General features: G+C 35.8%; 1 protein-coding gene across 2 annotated transcripts in view; it reads left to right on the forward strand.

The window, feature by feature from the left end:
- The window catches only part of LOC126248241 (constitutive coactivator of PPAR-gamma-like protein 1 homolog), a 240,238-nt gene that overhangs the window by 15,124 nt on the left and 209,999 nt on the right, over positions 1-15,115 (forward strand). For both annotated transcript variants that reach the window (XM_049949081.1, XM_049949080.1), the window contains exons 2-3: positions 864-1,131; positions 1,614-1,786. In XM_049949081.1, the coding sequence (XP_049805038.1) occupies positions 915-1,131; positions 1,614-1,786 (390 nt within the window). In that variant the 5' untranslated portion in view covers positions 864-914. The remainder of the gene's footprint in view (positions 1-863; positions 1,132-1,613; positions 1,787-15,115) is intronic.

The raw sequence follows: 15,115 nt of genomic DNA on the forward strand, positions 1-15,115 counted from the left end.
TAGACCATAGACTCTAGTATTGAAAAATGAATTGAAGCTTTTTAAATTTATTTATATTGTCATTTCTTACATATACTGTGGTTGTTGAAAAGGTTAAATGTTTAGATCCTTGATCAGACAAAGAAATACAGAGAGCTTCTACATATTACATTTACCAAACAAAGATAAATATAAGATTTGGGACTCTGAGGAGCAAGAGATACCAATTATTACAACCTACATTGAAGGGAAGACACATGGCAAAAGGTTCACTGGAACACAGAAACATTTGTTGCTTAAAGACATTCAAAGGTGGCACAGCTGCACATCAGAAATAGGTTTCCATGTTGCACTGTCAAGATAAGAGCTAACTACATTGATCAGTGACCAATGCTAGGAGATTACATCTGAAGAAGAAGAAGAAGAATCGGTAATAATATTTTGTTATTGCCTTCACCTCTAACTGGATAGGTGAGCTCTTACACATTGTATCGCAGTTTAAAATCTAGTTCCTGGTAAATGATATTTCAGGTAACCAATTTTTTTTTTAAATTGCTCTATTGACTTGCACAGTAGCATAACTAAGATGCCCTTCACAAAACTCTCATACTCACGCCCTTGGTGATTGAGTATTCTGAACCTCAGCCTGATCTTATTGTTCATTTTTGAATTTGTTACATTGCAGCAAGGTGTTGTGCAGTCACATGTAATGTAAAACAATGAATGTTTTGTGCATCATTGTGAAAATTTAAATTAATGAAAATGTATTGTCATCAAGTTAACATCATAACACTTGTATTTACAGAAGATAAATATTTTTTGCCAACTTACTATGCATTTGTATTTTTGTTTTATTTTTCTTCATTATAATTTTCTTTTTGCAGTGGCATTCATGATTTGTGTGTTCCTGAAAACCTGATTGGAAATATTGCATAATGGGTATCCAAGACTTGCAAGCTTTTATTGATAGTTCACAAATACCAGGCAGTTCAGTGCCTGTGGATTTATTGAGAATTGCCCGGGGATTGGCAGTGAAACAGAGTCGACAGCAGCAAAAGACTGGAAAACCCTTAAACCATGTTAATAGCAAACTGAGTCTTGTAGTGGATGGGGAGTGCTGCTTGCATCGACTTTATGGTGGCTACTTCTCAGGTAAATTATTTTTTGATCGCAATTTGATGTTGGAGCAGGTATGTGAACTCTTATTTCGCTATTACTGTAAAGAAACTCAAATCATAGTAGTGAAAATCTGTTTAGTCTAAGACACTGTCTCCAGCTAGTCAGTATGTGCATTACATTGATTAAGTTTTTACATGATTTGCAATTTTAAGAGTGTCTTGATTTGGGATTTCAACTGCCTGTTCAGTTATTCAGTAAATAAACTCCTGAGTAATTTAAGACACTGATAAAAATAACATTTTGAGACAAACTTTCACGTAACAATGTTGAGTAACCAGTACCGATTACTGGAGTGTATCAGATAGCAGAAAGCTGGCATGCACCTGAGTATTGTGTGTGAGTAAATGATTATATAAACTTCAGCAACTGATTAGAAGTACAAAAACATTGTTTGAAATATTTTTTGTTACATAAATTATTGCTCCTGTTGAGTTAACAGTTCTCCATATTTTTAGATTGGGTCTGTGGTGGCCAGTGGAATCGAATGGTCCAATTCTTAGCCATTTTGGTCCAGACAATACAAACTAACAACATTGAATTAGCAGTATTTTTTAATGGGTGTTTGGAACAGCAACGAATGAATGAATGGATCACGTCCCAACTTCGCATTAGGCAGAAGATTAATCAGGTTTGTATTACTGAACTGTTGAGATATCTCTTTTTATTATTTTATTTAATTTATTTATTTGCTTCAATTGTGATAAGTGCACTATCCGCATCTTATCCATTAATGTGCGTATGTAGTTCAGATATAACAGCAAACCAAATGTCAGCTTGGAAATTTGGGAAATTCTGTGTCAGTTTTATGTTACCATCTTTTGAAGCAGCTCAGAGAGAAATATGGCTGGTTTTGGGGTAGATACACCCTAAGTTGGAGAATGGTAGATACTACCACTTTTATGATACTGTAATCTCTGTGCACACTTCAACAGTTGTCGAGAGGTATCGGACATCATCAATTGTACATCAACTATGTGATCATTAGACTTATATAAATCACTGGTGGGGGGGGGGGGGGGGGGGAGCAGGAGGGTGGCGGTATTTGATCACTGTGAATAAGACACTGATTGGATTGAAGTGAAAATCTACATTGGGCAACCTCTTGACGCACCTACCACATCGTAGTTGCTTTATGCTTGCCGAGATATGTGGAGCTCAATGTAAGTTGACATGTAGTTATTTACCTGTCTGGGAGATTTGAAATTAAAATTGGAACCTTATGCTTCAAAATACAACCTTCCAACTGTGCTGGTGGACCACTGGTGAATATTGACGAGCTACCAAACAAGATTTGAGGGGTCCAGTGCTGTTGATCATTCTCCTACCAATCTGAAAGCTATTTGGAACATTTAGACACAGTTTTACAAGAATGTATTCATCACCCTGTGGTGAGAGAAATTGCCCTGTTTACACATTTGTATAGAATTTGAAGAAGACTTGGACCATAACTAAGGTTAGGGAACAGTGTGATTGTAGCTCAAAGTGTTGGTGGTGGGTAGGTGATGAAACAAAGAAACTTAATGAATATCTTAAGATGGCTGAGCTACGTAGCTTTCTTAAGTATAGTCACAAATTTCTATTGTGCAGAAACATGGCTTTAGACCCTAGAGCACTTGCAGAAGGAATTGTCTGGTAAATGTACTGTTTTTTTTTTCCACTCATATATAGCCAGATTAATTTCTCTCTGTGGTGCTTTGAGTGCCAGGAATTTGGTCATACTGTACACATTAATGAAGGTTGTACGACTATATTGCAAAGCTGAGAAGGCATTAAATGTTGCACAGTTTAAAAATGCATCTTCACCATCTTTGAAGAAACTAGTAAGTAAAGTCAATACATCACTTTTGGCACTAGTATTTTGATTCACCCTTGTATAGGATTTTTTGTTATAATATGAAAATAAATAGTACAAAATACAGATACACACAGGATATGTAAGTATGCTTTTATGAGGATAATACATGTGATTGGCTGCGGCCTTGATGAAGGAAGTATCCCAGCATTTTCTTGTAATCTAAATCAGGTTGGCTGGAATAACCTCTGTTCTCCAGAATGTGAGGTCAGTGTCTTAAAAACTGCTGTGTCATATGCAGTTGGTACCTGTTGTATGATATTCACACACAATTTGCACCAGACAAGTTGTAACATCCACTGTGTGTGTCATCAAATGTAGGTCGCAGTTCTGTACATGAACCATTGCAACGAAAGCATGAGAGTGTAGAAAAGGTAAACATCAGCTAAAAAGGGACAGAGTAACTGCCTGATCAGTCATTTTGTTCATTATCTGATGAAAATTATATTACATTATGATTGTGCAGGAAGCCCTATAAAGGCTAGTAATTTCCACTTCCACTCTTCAGGAACATATCACAAAAAAAAAAAGTCAGCAGGGGTGGGAGAATGACATGACAGTAAATAGTTATGATACAATTTGAATAGATTCAAGACTTATGTGGTAGATTCAAAAGTCATAACACATGGTTTCCTCTTTGGCTCTCAGAGAGGTTCATTTCAAACCTTTCTATAACCACTTTATAACAGCCAAACACCTTCACAGAGAGGATAATTTTGAAGAGAAGTTGAGAGTATGGCATACTTTCTGGGCATTTTCTCAACTTGACAGAATCTTTGTAAACCACCGTCTATTATATATCTTCATTCTAATGATCACTGTAAAAGTGGTGATTGACCTCAACACAACTTAGGGCCAGCTTAAACAGGCTCTATGTAGAACAGTGAACGTTTCTCAGAAGATATGATTTTTCAGGCTGTGGTTTGGGTGCAAACCATGTGAATTAAACCTAACAGTTTTCTGGACCAGAAGGATGGGGGTTTGGAGCAAATATTGTTAATATTGATCAGCCTTCATGAAGTTTCTGAAGTAGTTGTGTTTCCTGGTGCCAGTGAAACAGTTGTTGTATAACGCTTTGTATATGAAGCAGATTTACTGTAGTTCGGTGCACATTTCTCACATAAATGAGAATATATCACAAAATTGATGGTTACACAAAGAAACACATTACGGAATGTATGGAAGTAAAATATGTTATCACACACACCTTACTGAAACGTGTGAAATTAATCTCAAAAACAAGAGCATATTCAGTAAACAAGACTGATAATGTTAACAGAAATTTAGAAACAATGCAGGCCTTCCTCTTTTGGGGAAACTTGTTAAAGAGTGTGAGAAGGCAGATTATTTCTTAAGGTGGACATGTATGTGCAAGATGGAAAGTTGAGTGTGTTGCACGTTGGTGACATAGATTATTAATGAAATTTTGTAATGGTACACAGTATGGTTTAACATAAGTGAAATGCATATTTCATGCGCAAGATAGTGTTCCATTCACTTCAAAACTGTGCTGTCATAGATGTATTTTGGAAATTTAATAACCAACAGAAATTCAACAAAGTGGGTGAATATTTTTAGAGAGTTGATTGAATTTAAAAATGTTTTGTACTGCTCTTGGAGATAATCAGTGAGAACAATATCTCAAAATTGCAACCACAGATGAAAACATAGTGGTTGTGCTCAATATGTATATATTATAGATAGGTGATAAAAAGTGTAAGGATTAGCTGAAGAAAACAACACCGTCCTTGTGCAAAAATGAATTTTTGGGGATTGTTTGAACTGTTGTAAAAAGTATCCAACTGATGTGTGCTGTTCAGATACTATGTATGAGGTGTTTCCAGAATGAATTTTGACTTTGCAGGAAGTTTTATGTATGAGATGCTCATGCCAAGAAAACTGCTCCATCATGAATGATATCGGTTTATGAAAGTTAATGGCTCCCTGAGTTACTGGCTATGCACCTATGGTTAGAATTTCATGCTGCATTAAGTCTGTGGCTGGTAAATACTGTATTTCATGAAATAACCATGTAAATTCCTCTCACACAGGATGCAAGAGATTCCTGTCTGCTGTGATGAATGCATTATTTTCGTTCATTTGATTTTTGATGAATGGTGTGATTGCATATACATATTTGTTCAGCAGTGTTTACTGATTCTTCAGGGATAACTTTCTGTGTCTTCTAACACAATGATGGATCCTCAGAGTCTCCTGAGATGCTATTTATTGTGACCAAAACTGTTCAACTTCTGGTGCTTCTATTTCTTGTAACTGAGTGATGTGGCGTAGTGATCAGCACACTGGAGTTGCATTCAGGAAGTTGATGATTTAAACCCCCACCCAGTCACTCAGATTTAGGTTTTATGTGAAATGCTAAATCACTCCAGACAAATGCTGAGATGGTCCCTTTGAAAAGGGCACAGCCGATTTCCTTCTCCATACTGCCTGAATGTGTGCTTGTGCTCTGTTTCTAACAAATGTGCTGTTGACAGGATGGTAAACTCTAATCTTCCTTGTGTTTCTTGTACACTAGCCAGTACTGTTCACTGTAAAATTGTTGGTTCCTGTATTCTAAAATTATCTAAGCACAGAGGAACACACACTTTTCTGTTAATACTTTTGGCCCGGCTAATGCCTCTTTCTGCATGTATGTGAAGTCTATCTTGAACTTCTTCTGATGGTCATACTGACCAGCAAGATATCTCCTGTAGGCTCTTGGATTTTGATTGTTATCCAAACTCTTCCTTTTCCATGACGAATAATTTCAGGTATGTACATGTTTGACAATAAGACATATAGTTTAGTGTAAACTCTGTGACTAGGCCTTCTTTCCCAGATTACTCATGTCTTTGCTGTGCTGGCACTGCTAGACCGGTGCACCAAGTCACCAAGTTGGACAGTTTATGACTCAAAGTCCAAAGTGCTCACAGGAAATCGTTCCCAAGGGTAACATCAAAATCCCGACTTCCATTAACACCTCCATATAAAAGTTATGTTAACCTTTACCAATCTACATCTTATCACAGCATGTCCCGAACAGACTGATAGTTTCTGTACCCAATCCACTTTTGTGAGAATTTTGAAGTTTTTAATACTGTTTATTGGCAGAGGCTAAAAATAATAGGCTCACCTGAGCAGCCCTGTCAGTTAAAATTTTCACTGATTTTTTTCCCTTTATGTTGCTTTTTATAATCATGTTTTCCACCACCATTGATCTCTGAAAGGTAACATGATTTAATGGGAGCTCAGAGTGGCGGCTGCATCTGCTCCCATTCCATTCAGAAATCCATATTGTACTGGTTGTTACCTATCTTGTTTCTTGATAATTGAATGAAGTGGAATCTTACGCGGTATATTGTGGTAGGACCACATTCGCACCACGTGTTTGTAATTGATAATAATACGAGTAGTTCCAGCACAATTTCAGCAAGGCTTATTTATTAGTAGCTGCTGAAAGATTACACACTGCAGATCTCGTTTGTCTAGGGGTTTTGTCTGCAAAACATTACTCTAACAAGCATGGCCTGGGTTTTCTTCTTGTTTGAAATAAACACTACCGGATTCGAATTACTTTCGGCTAAAAATAATATTTATTCGTACTTTTTGTTTAGTAACTACAATATTTTCACTTCGAACATTGATACCCTAAAAATGCATTACACTGGACTGGTCACGTAAACACGTCCATCTCCCTCCAATATCGACAAAGAAGTGGCGGGCAAGCCAGCATGTGCCCGGAAGTTGCAGACATTCCTGCATTCCAGATTCTTTGGTCTTCTGACCTTAATACACTCCAAAGACACACATAAATAAATACATATAAATATACAACATTTATCATCTCAAACAAATCCATTATTTATCATAAAAGAAAATATTCATAAATAAATAAATTAAACACATTGTATGGCAACATAATGAAGTTACCTTAACTCTCTACTGTGGGCATCGTACTTTTCGCATGAGATAAACTTTATCTCTGACAGTTAATTACATTACAATAGCCCACCAGGACTTACAAGTGTACCTTGGTCCACTTGTCAGTCCGATACAGAAATTGCATCATTGTCTTGGCTTGTATACAACTTTTTATCACAACTGTAGTAAACTGTTTATTCTTTCATCAACCATTGACTTCCTCCTTTGTCTCACAACATAAATACATATGTCGATTTGTTGCCCAGAAATTTACTATAAAATAATACAAAAGCTAAAACATTTTCTCATATTAGAACAAACATAGTACTAACTCCTATATCATCAGTGAGTTTGCAAAAGTATTTCAATTCAACAACACTATTTTCTCATGAGCCTTGTAAATTATGTGATATCAAAATTAAGAGGCAAAATAAGCCAACAAAGTATCTTTATGGGGTTATAAACAGAGCTGAATAAAAACAGTTATGGTGAGCATGATGTAAAACAAAAGCACACTTGCATATACAAGAAAATATATTCTATTAACTATACAATTTTTTTTTAAGCATTATGGTCTATTTAAGAGAATGAACAAGATTTCAAAATTTAGGAGATTTGCTATTCTCAAACTGTGATGGTGGGTGACATGTCTTGTCTCCTAGCATCATCAGTAAAATAAAATCCCTTATTTATCAAGTTTACATATTTTGCAATTCATTAAATATTGTAAAATTACTTAAAAAAACACATAGGAATCATGAAATCTAATCTTATAATAGAATTATGTGACAATCAGTCTAGATACAACATCGTTTTGCATGAGATGTGTTACATGGCATAGTATGGTTGGTGACTGCATTTTTTTTTTTTTCTTTCTTTCTTTACTTCCAGTAAAATTCTTTCCAGATAAAGGCACGTTTTTAGGCTCAGTTTGCTCTTTTCTCAATATATGGCTTCAAAGAAACAACATTCCTAAGACCAAACAGCTTTCTCGACTTGGGATATACTAATCGGTATGCATTTGGATGGGGGTTCTCAATAATCTCAAATGGCCCAATGTTGAGTTCTGCTGTTAGTAACTTTGATCATTCATGGGATTTCACTAAGACATGGTCACCTACTCTGAATGTGGTAGCCTTTATTTTCCTATTATGTCTGTTTTTCCTAGCTTCACCTAGTTTCTTCATGGTTTTCTTTACAATCTCTTCACGTTCTTTCATTGATATTAAGCTACACTGTGGAAAGTCTATTAATTCAGAAATAAGATTTGCTGGTCTGAGATGAAACATAATTTCATATGGTGAAAACCCAGTAGAGCTATGCTGCAAGCTGTTCATGATATCCTCGAAGTTGTTTACATGGTCGGACCAACTAGGGTGTTTGTGACTACAATACGTCCTACAAAGTCTCCCTATTTCTCTCATGTACCTTTCTGCTGGGTTTGAAGATGGGTTGTACACGGATATCAAGATATGTTTTGTGTTAGTTTTTCCCATGAATGCTTTCCAGTTTTTTGAAACAAATTGTGAACCATTATCCGATAGTATAGCTTTAGGTTTCCCTACACTCTTGAAGTAATCTCTCTCAATTTTTGTAATGATCTCTTTACTTGTAGCTTTTCGCACAGAATAAAGTTTAATTAGTTTGGAAAATACATCAACCATGACGAATATAAAACAATGGCCACCTTTGCTTTTAGGTAAAGGTCCATAAAAGTCTACAGCTACTAAATCTAATGGCTTATCTGGAATGATGTTCTGCATTTCTCCCTGACATGTTCTGTTGCTTACTTTTACTCTTTGACATTTGTCACATGTTGATATTTCGTTCCTCACCTTCTTTACCATGTTATAAAAGTAGATATTTTCTTGTAACTTTTTTACACATTTCTGTATTCCACAGTGACCATAACTCTCATGGGTGTACTTTATTAATTTGTCTGCCTCGCACTCTGGCCAACATAGCTTCCAATTGTCAGAGTCCACATCTGTTCTTCTAAAGAGTGTTCCCTTAAAGACCTTATAGTACTTGTCAAGTTTATCATACCCTCTTTTGCCTAAACAGTCCTTAACCAATTTCCAATTAGGATCGTTATTCTGTCCCCTCCTGATGTTATTGCAAAGTGTCTTCATGAGCTTTTCATCTTGGATTCCCTTCATGTATCTTATTTTAAATTCCTTTTCTTCCTCTTGATCAAACATTTCCTGATCTCCTCCTACTGGTAACCTGGATAAAGCATCAGCTACTACATTTTCTGATCCCTTAATATACACAATTTCGTAATCAAACTGTTGCATGAACATTGCCCACCTGGTTAATCTACTGTGATATAGTCTACACTCCTGCAAGTAACTTAAAGCTTTGTGGTCTGAATAGACTTTTATCTTGTGTCCCAACAGGTATGTTTTAAATTTTGTAAACGCCCAGTGTACTGCGAGTAATTCTTTTTCTGTGACAGTGTATGTTCTCTCATGTTTAAGTAACATTCTGCTGGCAAATGCAATGGTACAATGGAGATTTTTTTCATTCACAACTTTCTCCTGAAATAGTTCTGCTCCTAGTCCATAATCACTACTGTCAGTGTGAAGACAAAATGGCAAACTAAAATCTGGTCTGTGTAAAGACTGTTCTTACAAAGTTCATTCTTAATTTTATCGAATGCTTTCTGGCACTCTTCAGACCAATTCCATGGGGTATTTTTTCTAAGTAAGTTGCTTAAACATGTTACATTAAGGCATTGTCCATTTACATATTTTCGATAGAATCCACAGAGTCCGTAGAAAGACTTTAATTGTTTCCGGTTTCTAGGTGATGGAAAGTTTACGATAGATTTTATTTTCTCCGGATCTGCACTTATCCCTTCCTTAGTAATGACATGACCTAAAAACTTGAGTTCTGACACACCAAATTTACATTTTTCCAGTTTTAATGTCATACCACCTCTTCTGAGTTTCTCACACACCTTTTTCAATAACTTCAAATGATCCTCCCAACTTTGATTTGAAACTAATATATCGTCTACATAGATTGTTAATTCTGACACAACTTCTTGGCCAAGTACACAGTCTAGTGCCCTTATAAATTCGGCAACTGATGAGTTTAACCCGAAAGGCACTACACAATACTGGTAACATCTCCCATTGTATAAGAAAGCAGTGTACTTTCTAGAACTAATTGCAAGAGGTACGTGATGAAAACCTGAAGTTAGGTCAAGGCTTGACATAATTTGGATATTTTTAAATTTATATAACAACTCATCAATGTTATCTGGGTGGTCAGTTTCTCTGTATAAACATTTGTTTAACTGTCTGGAATCTAGTACTAGTCTGACTTGTCCATTAGGTTTATTTACAGTGACTAAGGGATTATTATAAGGTCTTATACTCCTCTCAATGATTTCACACACTTCCATCTTTTGCAATTCTTTCTCCACTGCTACCCTTTTCGAGATTGGAATACTGTATGGTTTTGTAAAGAAAGGTTCATGTGGCTTCAACTGTAAAGTACATTGGTATCAACTACTTTACCTGGTATATTGCTAAATACATCACTATATTCCCACAAAAATAATTTCAAATCTTGTTTTTGGTTCTCAGTTAGTTCTCTAGCTTCGGCTACTTTTTCATTTACCAACTTTTCAAACTCTATCTCGTCTGTATCAAAATCTGTGACATGGCTTTCAATGTACTTACCTTCTTTTGTAACTTCAATACTGTTCAGTCTTATTCATACAAAACACATTTGATTGAAGAAGTTTCGTAGTGATGACTTCACCACTTGGTAGAGTCATCATTAATTTCTGCCCTGCCCAATCAAATGCTGCACTTACTTTTGTTATCCAAGACATGCCTAGGATAAAATCCTCTGTGAGATCAGGGATGACAAGACACCCATGTGACCATGATATTCCTTCAATTTCAAAAGTAATAAAAGCCTGACTCCTTATTGATTTACTGTGCTTCCCGGTAGCACCTCTTATTTTAATTCCTACCACAGGTAACTCGACATAATCCTTATTAGTTTTCAGTTTTTTACTTAATGATTCTGATATCCCAGATACTTGACTTCCTGTGTCCACTAAACACTTTCCTTTCCATGATCCTATCTGCACATCAATAAACGGACTGCTTACATCAAAGTCAAATTTTTTGTTAATATTCTCATGTAATAAGTCATCTTCAATTTCACTGAATCCATATCCCTTTCCAGTATCCTTACCTGTATCATTACTACCAGAGTTGTATGCTGTTATTACCCTAATTGCATTTTCTTTGGCCTGATTACTATTCCTGAATATTTCATTAATCCAACTACATTCATTTGTGCTATTGTGTGTCTCTCCTTTATATTTCTCTCTTAACATTTGTGCAATGTGATACTTAATTCTATGCCACCAGTCTGGATACAAAGTTTCACATATATCAAGTGTTACCTTTCTGAAATTTTCATCATCCTTAATGGCACTACTGTTAACCCATAAGTTAAACAAAAATTGCTCACTATCTGACATTTCATCATCTACTCCCCTAATGCTGTTAAGATTACCTGGTGTCAATTCCTTCTCATTTTTCTTCCATGTATTAAGATCAAATAACTCATTGGCTGAAATTCTACCATCCTTATCATTGAAATTGTCAACTGTGTTCATGTGTACCTCGCTAATTTCATTACTATCCTCTTTTATATTAGTAATCCCTAAAGCTTCCAACTCCTCACTTACACCAATAAAACATCTATCTTCACTACTATCCTCAATCTCCTTTTCTTCCCAATCAACATCACAAAAATTATCATCTTTATCCTCTGCACTCTTACCTTCAGTATGCAGATACACATTTAAATCATCCTTACTAGGTGCTCTTTTCATTCCTAGCCCACCAGACTCTTCCATAAGTTCTCTAATTCCTAATACACTTTGATCATTTGAACAACTATTTTCCAGCAAGGTGCTTCTCTCAGCCCACTCATAGAATGAATCTAAGTTTAATTCTTCACAGTTTTCTAAGCAATCAGTGTCTTTAAATAACTTACCTTTTGTTTCTGGTTTATTTGTATGACGTATAATATTTGTAACAGCTACTACATTAATGGGATAACACTTCTCTCTAAAATAATTACTCATTATGTCACAGGTATCTTTCTGTTTAGTTAGACATTTTGGGTTGGCCCTTTCTATTTGTGTATAAGTAGCTCCTACCTTGCGGACCGCCAATGGAGCCTCATTCAGTTTTTTAACTCCTGTTCAGTTCTCCCCATACCATTATGACTATTCCACTCCTTTGGTTTCCTTCCAAAGTGTCTGTTACCAAATTGATTATGATTATTTCCATACTGACCCCTGTAATGGAAATTGTGTCCTTGTGATCCCTTGAAGTTGTACTGGTGATTTCTCTGATGAGAATCACTACTTCCAAAATTGTGTGTTTCCTTTTTATCATGTTGTGTGTTTCCCCAATCTGTATGCCCTGTCTTTGGAAAATGGTTTTGACTATGGTGTGGTGGTTTACCCGTTTTCTCAATAATTCTGTCTAGTTTGTCAACATATTTCAAAAACTGATCTATTGTGTCATCTGGACCATAAGCTAACTCCCACTGTAGTTCACATGGTAGCCTCCTTTTAAGTGCATCAATTTGAGTGAGTTCATCAAAAGGTTTGCTTAGGTGAGTGAGTTTCCTTAACTGATTTCTGCAAAATTGCTTCATGCTACCAAATTCATGTTTATAAACAGGTCCATTCAAGAATTCGCTTTTTATTCTTGCTTGTTCTGTCTCTGACCAGAATTTACTTACGAACCTCTCCTCGAACTCTGCAAAAGATATTCCCTCTGTACAATAATGATTAGTCCATGACAATGCTTCACCTTCTAGAAATCTTTTCACAAATTTAATTTTCAAATTATCATTCATATTTGGAAAAAAGTTATCTTTGCAATGCTGCAGGAAATCTACCGGATGCATACTGCTCTCATCTGAAAAGTTTTTTACTGGAATATTGTACCACAAAGTGCCAATATTGTTCGGCAAACTATTGGTGACCATATTGCTACTAACACTTTCAAGTTTCTTAGTGATGTCATTAATACTACTTTCTAAACTCTTGACTTCATTTTTGTTTATCTGATTATTTACATCTATTTTTTCAGTAATAATTCCTATCTTTTGTTCAAATTTGCTTTCTACTTTAACAATTTTATCGTCTACAAGAGAAATATGATCAGATACTGTTTCTTCTACATGTTTGATGTCTGAATGCACAACTTTAAACGCATTATGGATTTTCTCTCTACCTGTACTAACTTCAGTTTTCAGATTTTTTACTTTTGCATCTACATTTTTAACTTTTCTCCCGACATAATTGACCTTACCCGTGATCTTAACCATATTACGACTCAAACTGGAAATTTTTGCTTCTACTTTTTGAAAGTGATCGTCATTTTTCTTTTCATATTCTTTGAACTGTTTTTCAAATTTATCACTCATGAGCTTAAGAGTCTGGTCTAACTGAGCAGTGTTGTTTTGCTCCATTTGATCCAAACGAATCTCATTAGCATCGAGTCTGTCTTTAATATTTCCTAACCACTGTCCGTTTTGTCTGTTAGTGTCATCAATTGCCTTAAATTTTCCCTCCATATAATTCATTATTTTTGATAGCATGTCTTTAACTTCATTCTGTCTTTCCGTATGAGTTTCAACTTTGTCTACAGGATTCGGACTATTACTGTTGCATTCACTTTCGTATGATAAATTTACATCTGTACTAGCGTTGGCGACACCGTCGTCAACACCTTCCTCTTTTACAATAGTCATCTTTTTACACAGGAATAAACAAAACACAACAAATTTATCTTTTCTAAAGGATTCTAAACTATCTTACTCACAGTTTACTGATTTTCTTATAACGTCTTCTTTGTTGATCGGTGCGTGATGGAATTCACAACACAAACACTACACTTATATGAATATTGCTTTTTTTTTGTTGCACAACACTTTACACTTTTTTCTTCTTTCGTGACTTATTGCGCCGTTATTCTTGCTCCAGTAACTGCATTCTGTTGTCTTGAAGGTATCAGCATTCGACTTCCTTGAACATTTTCAGCCAGGATGTACGAATTCTGTCGGTGTCTTCGCAATCGCGGTGGTAGTTTATTTCGGTAACATTTTCAATAATCCCGGACGACGCCACCATATTGTACTGGTTGTTACCTATCTCGTTTCTTGATAACTGAATGAAGTGGAATCTTACGCGGTATATTGTGGTAGGACCACATTCGCACCACGTGTTTGTAATTGATAATAATACGAGTAGTTCCAGCACAATTTCAGCAAGGCTTATTTATTAGTAGCTGCTGAAAGATTACACACTGCAGATCTCGTTTGTCTAGGGGTTTTGTCTGCAAAACATTACTCTAACAAGCATGGCCTGGGTTTTCTTCTTGTTTGAAATAAACACTACCGGATTCGAATTACTTTCGGCTAAAAATAATATTTATTCGTACTTTTTATTTAGTAACTACAATATTTTCACTTCGAACATTGATACCCTAAAAATGCATTACACTGTACTGGTCACGTAAACACGTCCATCTCCCTCCAATATCGACAAAGAAGTGGCGGGCAAGCCAGCATGCGCCCGGAAGTTGCAGACATTCCTGCATTCCAGATTCTTTGGTCTTCTGACCTTAATACACTCCAAAGACACATATAAATAAATACATATAAATATACAACATTTATCATCTCAAACAAATCCATTATTTATCATAAAAGAAAATATTCATAAATAAATAAATTAAACACATTGTATGGCAACATAATGAAGTTACCTTAACTCTCTACTGTGGGCATCGTACTTTTCGCATGAGATAAAGTTTATCTCTGACAGTTAATTACATTACAATATGCACAGTTTTCTCTGTACCCTCGGAACCTTCCATTGCCCCAGTTTCATCTGTACTGTGAGCGGTCACAATTAACACTTAAATGACCAATCTGTCTGCAGTGAGAACAGCAGGGGCCTGACACCTATTTCTGTATGCCCTGGACACTTACAATATCTACAATGTTCTCATAGTGAATACACGATGTGAATCTTTCCCGTAAGAGGAAGATGAGACAAAACAGTTAGCCTCTTCTCTCAGTAGTGCAAGGTGATGCATACTTTATTTCTCTACCAGTTGGCGGATT

Source organism: Schistocerca nitens, chromosome 3 (genome assembly GCF_023898315.1).
Source record: "Schistocerca nitens isolate TAMUIC-IGC-003100 chromosome 3, iqSchNite1.1, whole genome shotgun sequence".
Taxonomy (NCBI): Eukaryota; Metazoa; Arthropoda; class Insecta; order Orthoptera; family Acrididae; genus Schistocerca; species Schistocerca nitens.